Source organism: Tenebrio molitor, chromosome X (genome assembly GCF_963966145.1).
Source record: "Tenebrio molitor chromosome X, icTenMoli1.1, whole genome shotgun sequence".
In the NCBI taxonomy this organism is placed as follows: Eukaryota; Metazoa; Arthropoda; class Insecta; order Coleoptera; family Tenebrionidae; genus Tenebrio; species Tenebrio molitor.
The window spans coordinates 10,130,123-10,143,573 of NC_091055.1; the positions used below are offsets into that span (position 1 = coordinate 10,130,123).

The 13,451-nt window shown below is 33.5% G+C and overlaps 1 protein-coding gene across 1 annotated transcript; it reads left to right on the forward strand.

The window, feature by feature from the left end:
- Positions 1-353: 353 nt before the first annotated feature.
- LOC138140120 (uncharacterized) lies at positions 354-6,787 on the forward strand. The gene is made up of 7 exons (XM_069060879.1): positions 354-2,073; positions 2,205-2,656; positions 2,724-2,980; positions 3,101-3,297; positions 3,446-3,602; positions 3,662-3,801; positions 3,854-6,787. The coding sequence occupies exons 1-7, from the start codon at positions 1,921-1,923 to the stop codon at positions 4,196-4,198; spliced, it is 1,701 nt and encodes a 566-aa protein (XP_068916980.1). The 5' UTR covers positions 354-1,920; the 3' UTR covers positions 4,199-6,787.
- Positions 6,788-13,451: the final 6,664 nt, after the last annotated feature.

Here is a 13,451-nt window from a genome sequence, read left to right on the forward strand (position 1 = left end):
TATTAATGGTTTAAGTGCAATAATGTAATATGGGGTATGTTTATCCACCTTTCACCGAAGCAAAAGGGGAGGTTAAGCCCTCCGTTTGCTTAATACTTAGTAAAAGTACTCAAACTTTTATTCCACTTTATGGATGGCAGGAGCATTTTATTTGAGCTACGTAATTTTTAAATTTTATGACTTCAAAACCCCTTAATGTTTAAAGGTTTTTTTTATATGTTTATGTTGCTTGATTTATAACCAGTGTGATAGGAAGCAAAACTGTAATACCGATTGCTGTTTATTTAATGTCTAGTTTTAAGATAACGAACCCATTCCATACTAGTCGCTCGTGATTTTATTACACCCCACACACAGAAAAATTTTCTGCTTTACGTTAATAAACATTCCTGTTTTTACTTGTGGTGTATGATTTAGTTGCACACACATCCATTTGTTACTCTATATTAAGAAAATTTACACGGAACACAGCTTTACTCCTTAGAAGAAATGAGAAAAAATTACGACAATTTCCTGCAACCAAACCATTTATTTGCAATATCGTTATTATACACAACTAATACTTCCTTGTGTGAAGAAAATCAAAAAGATTTGTTTGAATGCTGTAAGACATTTGTTTGCGTTTAATAACATTTTTTTATGGGAATGAGCTGAGGAATGATTTTGTTTCAAACAAATCAAAAAGGATATAAATGAAAGAACAATTTAGTTACCATTATTAAATTTTATTCATAAGAATAGAATTACGTTCTTCCGATATCGGGTATCGACGAACGTGCTTTTGTAGTAAATTTTTGTAAGGATGACAATGCATTTAACATATTGGCATTTCGACTGTGCCAACGTCTAATGTGTGTGTGTTCTTGTGAATTGTGGAATTTAGTAAAAATAATCAAAATGGAAAAGCAATATTGGGACCTAGCTAGATTCCTTATTGAAAAGTGTAACCTAGAACATTTGGTGCAAGTCTTCACAGGTGAGTACCTACTTTTACCTATTATTGCGCAACATTACATATCGAACCCTGCAGCAGGATTGTTTCTAAGGCAGTACTAAATTAAAATAGAATAAATCACAAAGGCTAATGGATTTTAGTATTTTTATCATATTTTCACGTTTTTAGCTTTAGTAATGGGCAGCAGCTTGTAACCACCTGATCCTGATAGAGTTATCACTTATCAGTTCTCACCCATCCCGTTCCTACAGATGAATTTCATATTTTTGTTCCTCGCTCTAAGTCTGTGCACTATGGCGTTCGCGCCACAGAAGTTATCTAAAAATGTAGGTTCAGGGTGTAATTTGGCGCGCATTGTTGATATTAATTTCTGAGGACTAAGTTATCCAATTTTTATAATGGTCATTGCATGTTCAAAAGTTTTTGAAATTTTTTAAGAATAAATAAACAAAATATCTAATTGTTCCATAATGTCACTAAACTGGGTAATTTCCACACTCTTTTAAAACATGGTTAACCCCAAGCTAAGCATGTGAGATTTTATTTTATTAGAGTTAATTTCTGCCAAAAATTAAATATCCACTTGGTTACTTCCACTAATTGTCGCAAACTTTTTGAAATAACTGGGTCCATTATTGAGTAATCTTACCATACATAAATAAGTATTAATTACACACATTACCTCATTCTAAATTTCTAAATTTATGAATTAAAAAAATACTGGATTGAATAATCAATTCTCCTTCTTTATCTCATCAATAATATTCTATAAAATTTTGATGGTTATTGTATATTAGTGAGTCTATTTGCACAGTTGTTACTTTCAATATAAAGAACTAATCATTCTCTCTTTATCTATCCTTATGCACTTTCTGTGTGAATGTTCTGTATATAGGAACTAAGTAAATGTGAAAATATGTAGATACCTCGTAGCATTATTAATGAAAAATTTATTATTATAAAAAATGTTCATTGTAGAAAACCAAATTACTCTAGAGGAGTTGGAACAACTAACAGGAAATGATGAATTATTTTCGACAATTGTACCGTCAATAGGTGAACGATTAAGAATAAAGAGACATTGGCATCATAATATACATAATGCACAACCGTTACATGTAAGCTTATTTCGTTTAATTTTTTTGGTTTAAATGAGTATACTTATTATGCTTACTATTTTTGTGTGTTTATCTTTCTTGTGAATCACATGATCACGTGCACCATAGAATAATACGTTCCTGTTCAACAGGGCGATTATCAGCGACCGTCAGAGGATACACCTGACATTACAGATTCAGAAGTTTCCACCATCACCATACCATCAACATCAAATTTATCTGCAAACAGTTACGAGTATGTCAATGACAGATTGAACGCTGAAATAGAATTTGACAACGATACCGAAAATGTTCAATCGGCAACAAATCAACCTCTCCCGAACACAATATTGAATGCTGAGATATTAATACTAGAAAGTAATAATGAACATGAACAATCAGATCAACCTCTCCCTAAAAAAATGAAGCTTGGAGATAATACTTTCCATCAGTGCATGGTGGATTTTGACCTAAAGAAATTACTTGCTAAAACTGTTACTGGCCAAGCCATAATGGCGTCATACAATGACAGAGGGTTGAGTCCTAAGTGCCAAGGGTATTTAACGAACATAGTCATCTGTAACTTTTTTGATATCGATATAAAGTTAGTACTTATAATTACGTAAGTGGTAAACAGTGGGTGTGTTACAATGATTATTTTTCTCCACCAGCGTCCGCCTCACGAATGACATATTGTCACAAGTCGCCAATGCGATAGTGGATTTATTTCCAAAAGAATGCAAAGAAGTGTACTTTTCTGCTCCAGTTCCTAAAAGGTACTCCAAAACCAATACAGCTGGCATAGCAAGAGGTAAACTGGTAGACAAAAATCGAAACATGTTACAATTTTTAAGAAAATGCAAAATGCTATCCAAAAAGGATACCTCTGAAGACGATAATGGAGGAAGTGGAGATGAATCTCATGTTGGTATGTAGACCTATGCATATTAGGTACCCCCATTTCCGCGTGGGGAAGGGGCTTATACCATAATGAGTGGAAATGGGGTAACATTATCTAGGTATATTTATAAAACGAATTACATTGTAGATTTGGATGATGTAATGAGAAGCGCAGATTGGCTCAAAAACAATTGCGAGCCATTTGAAAGTGTTTTAGCGCACTGGAAAAAATCATTCCAACTAAGAAAAAAGTTTTCTTCTCCTAACTCCAATAACGACCCCATTACGATATCATCGATTTATGACGACTGGCCTATTTTAAAATTATCCACGGGATATTTACTGGTAATGCTTTAAATTATAAAATAACTGGTAGGGAACCCATTATTTCACAAGTTTGCGCAACAAAACCTAACGTTGAAATTTTTTAAACGAATAATTATGGGGCACCCCTGCACACGTTTTCATAATTAGGTTCCCTTGTTTTTTTCAGATAGAAAGTGATTTCGAAGAACTATATAAAGACAAAGTTTGCATGCTTTTCGAACATTGGCCATCAACATTTGAAAGCGTGTTAGAAGTATCAAAAAACAAGAAGCCGACCAACGGCATACTGTTTGAATTGCTGAATGGCGGAAAGCTTAAAAAGGGTAATTCATAATTATCTTGGCGCGTTCTATATAAATAAAGTGCGATATGATTTCTGTAGATTCCGAAGATGTCATTAAGTTTTTAGTGTTGTTCGAAACAGTTTCGAACAATGCTAGCAAAGTGGTAAAGAAAGGAGGAAAAACTTATTGGAAACCTACGGTGGCAGAATCTCAGGAGGGTTTCATTCTTCACGTTAAGGTATATCATTCTGTTTATATTGAAACAAGTATATTAGTAATAGCAATTGCAGGCTCCAAGTAACATTCACGATGCCATTGAGGCGAAAAGGACTAAAATGGCCAGCTTTGGGATGACCGTCCAACCATACATCATCATCGTCGGCCCAACATTTTACGACATCCAGACTGTTCATCTCTACATCCATGACACTTTATATACAGTGCCAACTCTGCTGAAAGCCGTTGACGTATGTTTCAAGTCTTTTATAGTTTTTGACTTACAATATCCGTTGGAGGCTGAACATATATGGTTTCTTATCCAGTGGATCATTTACGATATTCATTTAAAAAGTGATAAAAAACTGCCCCAGATCTTCCAACTCCACAATCAAATTAAAAATCAAAAATCAGTATAGGATCACAATGTTACGTTGCACTTTATGTCGAAAAACCTTTTTGAAATGCAATATTTTTATTTTTCATCTGAAAGTACAACATCCTTTGCAGCAAAATTATTTATGTGGTTATCAATATTGTTTACGTAAATTTTCCAATGTATTCAGTTTGAAGAAACATATGAACAGCAGTAATCATTTGGTTGTAGCCTCAAACCATATTAAGACAAGGAACGTTTGCGTGGACAGTGACTTAAGTAATCGAAGTAATGTATCTCAAAATGACAAAGATGATAATGCTGCCATTTCTGATTTTGATGAAATAAACACTAAAGATATACCAGTTCAACTTACAGACACAGATCTGACTCGATGTCTCTTAAAATTTATTGGATCCTTATATTGTAATCCCTCCATAACAAGAAATCTTGTCCAGGAGATAATCTCGCATAGTTCTGAATTAATTGATGACATACTAAACTATATTAAGATTGAGTTAACAAAAGCCTTGGATTCCAACCTTCATGGAATAATACAGCCGATATTTAACTTCAGTGTATTTGAAAACTTTAAAACAGAATATAAACGTTTTAAATACATGGAATCTGAAAAATACCTAATACAGCCAAAGTCTGTTGTTATTGGTGAAATGCCGGACAGTCGTAGAAATCCGGAAAATACAATTATCATGAGCTCAAGAAAATGTGAGGCGCAAGTAATTCCTATGCGAAAATGCTTAAAAAAATTTTTGGAACTTCCTGGCGTTTTTACCGTCATTCAATCATTTATTGTCAGTGAATCAAATAAGGATCAGGAATTGTCTAGCATTTTTTGTGGGAGCTTGTGGAAAAATCTACAACACACTTTTGGTGAAAAAATTGTTTTGCCGATTTTACTGTACTATGACGATTTTGAATCGAATAATCCTTTAGGTTCTAAAGCTGGTATACATAAAATAGGTGCCTTATACTATACAATTGCTGGCATTCCACCTTCTTTTTCTTCAACGTTAAATAATATTTTTCTTTGTCAATTAATGTACAGCTCTGATAGGTCAATGTTTGGAAATAGAAAGGCATTTAATTCATTACTTGAGGAATTACAGTTTCTAGAATCGAATGGTGTTACTTTACAACTTCCAGAAGGTAATTTGCGAGTTTACTTTTGTTTGTTTGCTGTATTAGGAGATAATCTGGGACTTAACTCTTTGCTCGGATTTACTGAATCTTTTAGCAGCCATTATTTTTGTCGTAAATGTCGAAGCAGCAAAGCTGAAACTCAGGTGGCCATTTTTGAAAATTATTCCACTTTGAGGAATCAACAAAATTATAAGCTTGACGTCGTTAACAAAGAATTTGGGGTTCAAGGTTCCTGTATTTTTAACAGTTTAAAAAACTATCACAATGTTGAAAATATCACATTTGACTTAATGCATGACATTTATGAGGGTATTTGTAGATATGATATGGCGAAAATTATAAAACAACTTATATCAAAAAAATATATCTCACTAAATTGCTTAAATCACCGATTGAAATACTTCCAATATAACAGCAATGTTGACATAGGCAATCCTATACCAGCCATTTCTGACCATCATCTAACTAAGGGTTGTTTAATAATGTCGGCTTCAGAAATGGCTGCTCTTGTAACTTACTTTGGAATAATAATAGGTGACAAAATACCAGAAGGAGACGAACATTGGAGGCTATATTTGTTGTTATATGATATAGTCGACATAATTACGAGTCCTGCAATTACAACTTCTAATTTGAGCCTTTTAAAATGTTTAATTGCCGAGCATAACAGTCTTTATCAAGAATTATTCCAAGAAGGCTTGAAACCCAAGTATCATTTTTTAGTTCACTATCCTTCAACTATGCTATGTGTTGGTCCTCTAAAACATCTATCGTCCATTCGTTATGAGGCTATGCATAAATTGTCGAAAGTTAATGCCCACATTGTTAACTCTAGAATAAATTTGCCATATACGTTATCACTAAAGTTACAATTGCGATTGGCATATAGACTTTTGAGTAATAAGGGAATCGAAAATTCGTTTGAAACTGGCAAATTCCTTGGTACTTTACAGAATTATAACTTAAACGATGCATTTCCTACAGACTGCATCAGTGACTTGTATGTAGTTAGTTGGGCTAAAATTAATGGAATATTCTATAAGATCGGTTATGCTTTTCACGATAAAACAAATGACGTAAGTGAACCAATTTTTGGTGTAATTCGAAATGTTGTCACAGACTGGAGCGGTAGCGTTTACATTGTTTATGACAGTTGTGTCACTGTGGGTTTTAACAGTCACATGGCAGCATTTGAAATCGAGATTTCAACTAAACAAAATAGAAAAAGAATTATAAAACTTAATCCACAACATTTAATTATTCCTCGATCCATTCATATAGGAATTGATGGAACACATATGATTGCAAAAATTATTCAGTAAAGGTTTTTCGGCAATTTTATAAGCTTTTCCGTTCGTAATTTAGTTAAGTAGTCTAGTTAGAATAGTTAGTTAAGTAGTTTAGTTAGAACTGCAATGTTACCATGTATACATAAACCAGTTCGTAAGTATTTCTTAAATAAAAAAATATTTGCAAAATATATTTTTTTAATTTCCAAATATGTACCTACATACCACCTATAGATAAAATATGTAAATTTCAGGAATAAACAATAAATTTGCCATTAATAAATCCTTCACAACTAACAGCCGATAATTAATTTTTCAGAAGACTATTTTGATACTCTGAAATAAACAACTATAGAACGTTCTATCCACACATTTTGCTGCAACTGTAAAGCTAGAGTACATGCTAATAAACTTGCAGTTTCTAGAAATAAATTGTAACTTCTTATAAATAAAGAAGGTAAGAAAATTAAAATATACATTTGTTGTGCGCAGTAAAGCCAACTGGAGGCTAATAAAACTATCGAAATTTGTTCGCAATGTTTTAATTCTCACAAACAAATTTAAGTGACTCCAAATAAGCAAAACTCCAAATTTGTAATTAAGCGTTTGTGGTCAATAGCAAACGTAATGCAATTAAATGGTTTAGTTCCTATAAATAAAAGTTTAATTCGCCGCCGGTAAAGAAATCATTTATTGATGAATAATTAATTTTATTTATTTGAAATAAACTGTTCTCTGTGTGCATACGTCACCATTGAAATTTAAGTAAAACTCAATGCGCTTAAAATCTTACTGACCCTCTCTCCACCGGCTTAACCATCGCGTGCTGCAGAGCTTTTTTAATTTCTATACACAAAAAATATGAAAGGCTCAAAGGGATTCATGTACGCTGGCATGTTCAAAGAAACACAAATGTACATCAGGGTATTCAAGAGTTGATTGTTGCGTACTCAAAGTCTGCTTATCTGTGAAACAAAACATCACATCCATTCATGGTCACTTGTTGAACATCGTTCACGCTGAAGAAAAAATATCGAAAACATTTTCAAAAATTGTTTTATAATTGGGGAAAAAAATTTATTATTTTTTTTATCTAAAAAAAAATAAAAAAACATTTCGGCCAGTGCTGATACAACACGTGGTTTAAAAAACTCCTTGTTTGCTATTTAACAGAAAAAAAAAATCCAAAATTTCAAATTGTACGCACTCCTGCTAAATTTTAGGACTTTTTTGAATTTTTTTCGAACTTAAGTCACATCTCTGTTTATTACTTGATCGAAAGATGTTCAACCAATTTGATTGATACCTAAACTATCAGGAAGAATAATTGTTTGTTGTCAAAATTTGATTGAAAGTTGTCTCATAGAGATTTCAGATTTTTGAAAATTTTAAATAATGCAACGTGTTTCACGTAAGAGTACGAGCCTGACGAATTCTAAACGCAACGCAAAAAACATTTCACAACTCGATTCATTAAAAATTATAAATTGTGGTTTTGGACACCCCTAACTACCTAACACAATCGCTTGAGAGCTTTTCCACAAATGTATGAAAAAGAGGAAATTTTAAAAAATTCAGGGATGTCCAAACAAATCATGATTTACTACACCTAGTTAGGTACTCATGACAAAATATTGGGTTGTAGTTTGAGATCGTCAGGCTCGTACTTTTACGTGAAACACATTGTAAATATAACTGGGTGTACGTTTGGAGACATACGTAAGTGTTCGAAAAGTGTATCTTTTTCGTCTGAGTCTGAGTTTTCTGGCCGAGGCGTAGCCGAGGCTTGAAAATAGGCGAGGACAAAAGGCACTTTTTGGCAGAGGTGCGCATTAAATTTTTTAGGCGACCGCACGAACTACAAAGCAAAAGACATCATTGGAAAAATTACAAATTTATTTTGTAGGTATCTACTTTTTTCAAATAGATAAATTTATTAATACATATTAACAATTTTTTTTAATAGTACTTGTTATGAGCTTACCAACAAAACTAGAAATTGACTATGTACATATTGGCAATACAGTTACTTTTTTACATAATTTAAGGTGACAGGACAATTATTGGTTTTGTCGGTTTCGTTGCTAACATACTAAACGGACCAATAGATGGCACCACCGTCAGTGCCAGAAAAAGTGTGTCCGAAAAAGAGTAACTTTTCGTCCGCTTGTGAGTACGTAAAATTACCGTTTTCATTAAGGCTGCCTAAAAAGTAATGTAGATATTTAATATTTAACACATTAAAAAGTTTAAACCAAAGATTCTATACCGAATTGGAATGGTGCTATCTAGTAGAAGTTTTTTTTTTGAACGAGTAATGTTTTTAGACAAATACGTTTTAAAATTTTTTTAATAACTGACTTTTTCGGATTTATGGTGGTTTACTAATTTCAGTGGTGTCACATTGTGAATTGATGAACGAGTAAATGTGGTTGATGGGAGTGGTTTTTTGTTCGGCATGTTTTAATTATGGCAATTGGTGTAGTAAAAGTTCGGCGTTTTATGTATTGACCGTGAGTTATAAAAATTGTAAATAATGTCGCGGCGTAGGTATTGAAAACGTCATGTTGCCGAAGTAATTGGAAGTAATGAAAAACGTAGGTCATAATAGGCGTGCACCGCTGGTTCTACATGATGGTATAAGGGTTGATCGCCCAATCCCTGATCGTAAAATAACTGGAAAGCAAAAGTAATGAGGCATCGTGGAGTTTATCACTCTATAAACAAGGCAGAATTCCTGGTGACGAGCAGTAGCTAATGCCTACCAGAAGCAATAATCAATATGGCCCCCGAAATAAATCTGACTTTATTATGACTCGGGGTCTTCGCCGAAACACACGTTCCAGATAATCCGGGAGCTTTACCATTTGTCTTTCAAATTACAAAGTCTCATCTCTGAGTTAACGACCTGCAATTAACTTTTAAATTTTACAAACCTGATTTTACTACGAAAATTAAATGAGACAATTAAAGCCCCTGAGCGACCGGAGTTTCATTAAAATAAGAAAAGAATTACAAGTGGCGAGCGCGGGTAATAACTGTTATTTTGTGACGGACATAACGAATAACCCCATATAACACATACAGTACATAAACGGCATATACTGCTTATATAATATTTAAGTGAACATACACGTACCTATTGTTGACAATTATTATAGAGTGCATGGTTGGACGACCACGAAGCACGGACTAGGCGTATTCAACAACAGTTGCTACAATTAGGACAAATGGACGAAGAAAGATCATGCAGTCAAACACAGGGTACCATCCGATAATTACCGTACAATCAACAGCAACAACAGCCAATTACGCTCATGTTTTAGTGGCGATGTACTTAAGTGGACTTTGCGTAATTAACGACTTGTCCATCTTGCAACGACCGACCTACAAATTTCTCAAAAAAAAAATTCCAAAATATACTACACCTTTGGTATTATTTAATATTTTTCGAATTTTTTTAATCGTTCCACGCCTCCAAACGGTCTCGCTCTATTTAAATCATTTTAACATTTTATTGTGCGATTGGGTAAGTAATTGCGTTACACGGAACACGAACATGTGATGTCTGATAAGTGCATTAATACATAATTGAAACAAATTAAGAAGGGTTGTCCTATTATATTTACTTATCTAGTGAATTGTTGGATATGTCGTCCCCACAATCCAGAATGTATATGTCATGTTGTTATTCACGAAATGAGTAATTACCGTGTAGTGACATTACCTATTGACAGATGTGTAGGTGAACTGACCCCAGAGACCAACTCGTACCACTTGCTTACGTAACTTTGCCACCACCTCCCCTACCTATTACTACATTGTCACTTGTTATATAGATACACAGAATATCTAAAAGCCATTATAGATAATGATAAAATATACAACATATTGTGAGACTTAATGATACCTATTTATTACTATGTAGGTAGTTCTAGTCACTGTATCTTGCGAGATTTTCCAAATATGTTAAGACTGTATTTAATTAATGGTAACCGATTATAAATAAAGTAATCTCTGAAGCTTGAATTAAAAAAATACAAATAACTTAATAAATACATAGAATGATCATAATCAAGAATTTTTATTTGTCATTTACTAATTGTCTTCAAAGAATAAAAACAGCCACTTACTGAGTACAACTCTTCTCGAATTAAAACCAAACGCAGCTCGAAAGAAAAAATTTAAATTGCTATTTACTCTCTCCTGTGTCAAAAATGTATGACTTTTGATGCACCTATGGTTCTAAAAAATAAACTGAATTTTTAAAGTTATTTTTAAATCACCAATATACACAAATAAACTGATAGATACTAATAGACACTAATTTAAAAAAATAATGATAGTATCTAGTAAACAATTATAATATCCGGCAAAATTGCCGTGCCGCCGGGTGGTGGAGGGTTAAGTATAAAAAACTGTACTTTTAAGCTTAAGTACAACATGCAGAAATGCCAGATCAATTTTTTTCTCTTTCTGAGCTTGGTAAATTAAAACAAAAAACCTAAACGTTCCGTTAAAACAAAGTTTTCTTTTGTATTCTTGATACACTTGCTTTCACGATTCTGAAAGATAAAATGAATAATTTTGTTTGTTTGGGTTTAAATTTTTTAAACACCAAGCATATGTCAAAATAAATCGATACCATAAAACTCGTTCTCGTGATTATTTTTTTAGAGCAGGTACTTGAAGCAGTACAAATGGTTTAAAGTCAACAAAAAGCAATATTGATAATTAAAAAATAATAATAAAAACGCGTTTTCTATCCTTTTGAGAATCCCTCAGTTTATTTCTGTGTCAAAATGAATTAAATCATCATTTATATGTCATTATAAGGAAATAAGGTATTGTTTTTGTATGCTGATTTCACGCAATTGCATATAAACAACTTCCTCATTCATTAAATATAGTTGTAGTATTTAACGACAACAACTTACTAACAGAAACGCATAAGTGCAGAATCTCAAAATACATAAATACTGGCTAATTTGTTAAGCTAATGGAATAATAGCACATTAATGTCAGTGTGTGAATATAAATTTTGTTTTAGATTATGCCGACTGTGGACGTGTCAATAGAATTTTTTACGTGCAAATTCGTGTTCAATTGTTCAATTTGTATTACAAAATCATGCTGTCAAGGTCGTTGATAATATCTGGTTTTTGTCAATTAGAACGTTGTATTGTCGACATTTTAACTGTTACGTCTTCAATTGTCGGTCATATTTCTGCTAAATCTATCCAAACAAAGCAAAGTGAAATTCTGGGAAGAATTTACTCGACATTTAGAGATATCGTGCTTAGATAGAGCTTCAACAAAATTATTTAAATCAAAAACTAACATCGTCCAGTCTAGAAAATTTAAAAACATTTCACTGTATTTTCTTCGGTTAATTGTGCCTTCCGTGTCGGTTGTAATAGCACCACCTTCCTGGAAATTACTCGCGCTTTATAATTTGTGTATCGAGATTTTGATCGTATTTTTCGTATATTTATTTTGATTGTGTTTCGTTATCTGTCTCCACAATCTGTCCGCAGTTTACAAATTATACGTTGAGGTAGGTCCAATAAGCGGTTTTTCTTTGAAAGTACGATAATTGTATGCAATGTTTCCAGAAGTAGTATCGCATAATCTACTCGCCAGTTTCAGTAATTCAAGTGTTTAATTGAAAAAATGACCAAAAAGACAGTACGCTAACGACGCACAAGTTGATGACTGATGAGTAACACCTGTACTCAGTTCCCGAGTGTTACTGTACTTAATTGTCGCACTTACGATACTTAATAAATTGCATTTCTTTAAGTTGGTTTGTTCCGCTTGTCTTCGTCAAGGACCTTTGTATAATTTAACCAATAAAATTACGTAAAAATAACAAACAAAAGTGAAGAAACGAACATCTGTTACACATAAACCAACTCGTGTTGGTGAAAGAGGAGCGAGGCGATTTTATATTTGGATGTAAAAATGAATTAAAAAAAAATAGTTTCGTGCCGTCGATTTGCAATTATGTCTGCTATCTAGTTATCGACTTTGTAAACCTGTTCGAAGAAAATCCTGTTTGAAAAAAGCGAATGACATGCAAAGTGAAGTGACTTATATTCCGGTGTCGCTCTTGCGACTTAATTTATTATAAGTTGTCTATTGTGCGACGCAGCTTGCCAGGTTGATTTTGTTTTGAAGCACGAGCAACACAGCTCGCCGTACTGGAAGAAATGCAATGGAGGATCTGAACTGTAATTAGTGTTACGGGAAATGCCAATCTGAGTGGAAATACAATACGTATAACGTATGATAGTGGCTAACAGGGCAGTAAATACTGGTCCAACCGTCCAAGAGTGTTTTGACGAGAACAGAGCAAGGCTTTTTCGTCGTCGTTCTAGTTGGCTGTTTTAAAATCAGTCGACATGCCTGGACTGGGTATACCTACATAAAAAAAGAAGAAAATATTCAGAAATAAAAAGCACATCAGCTGGAAATGATAACCGGTTTATTGTGTTGCTTTCCTTTTCTCTCTCTAGTAGTACTACAACTACTGCTAATACGTAGTATATTCGAGATGAGCTGATGCTGAGGTAAAAAACAAGAAGTAAATAAATTTAGGTGGAGGACATTAAACACGAGCTGCGCAACGAACGATCTGCACAGGTAGACTTCGTTTGGGATCGGCTCCGATAGGTAGGTTATCATTATCTTTGTTTTGTTCCCAGTGGTCAGCGCTCGAGGAGAAAAAATCCTTGTTGCAGATCGCATCCGCTTGAATTAATGCGTCGGATATTTGGATTAGCCGGACTGGCCGGGCTGTTAATTAATTAACACCGTATTTTGACACACGTTACGTACCCACCT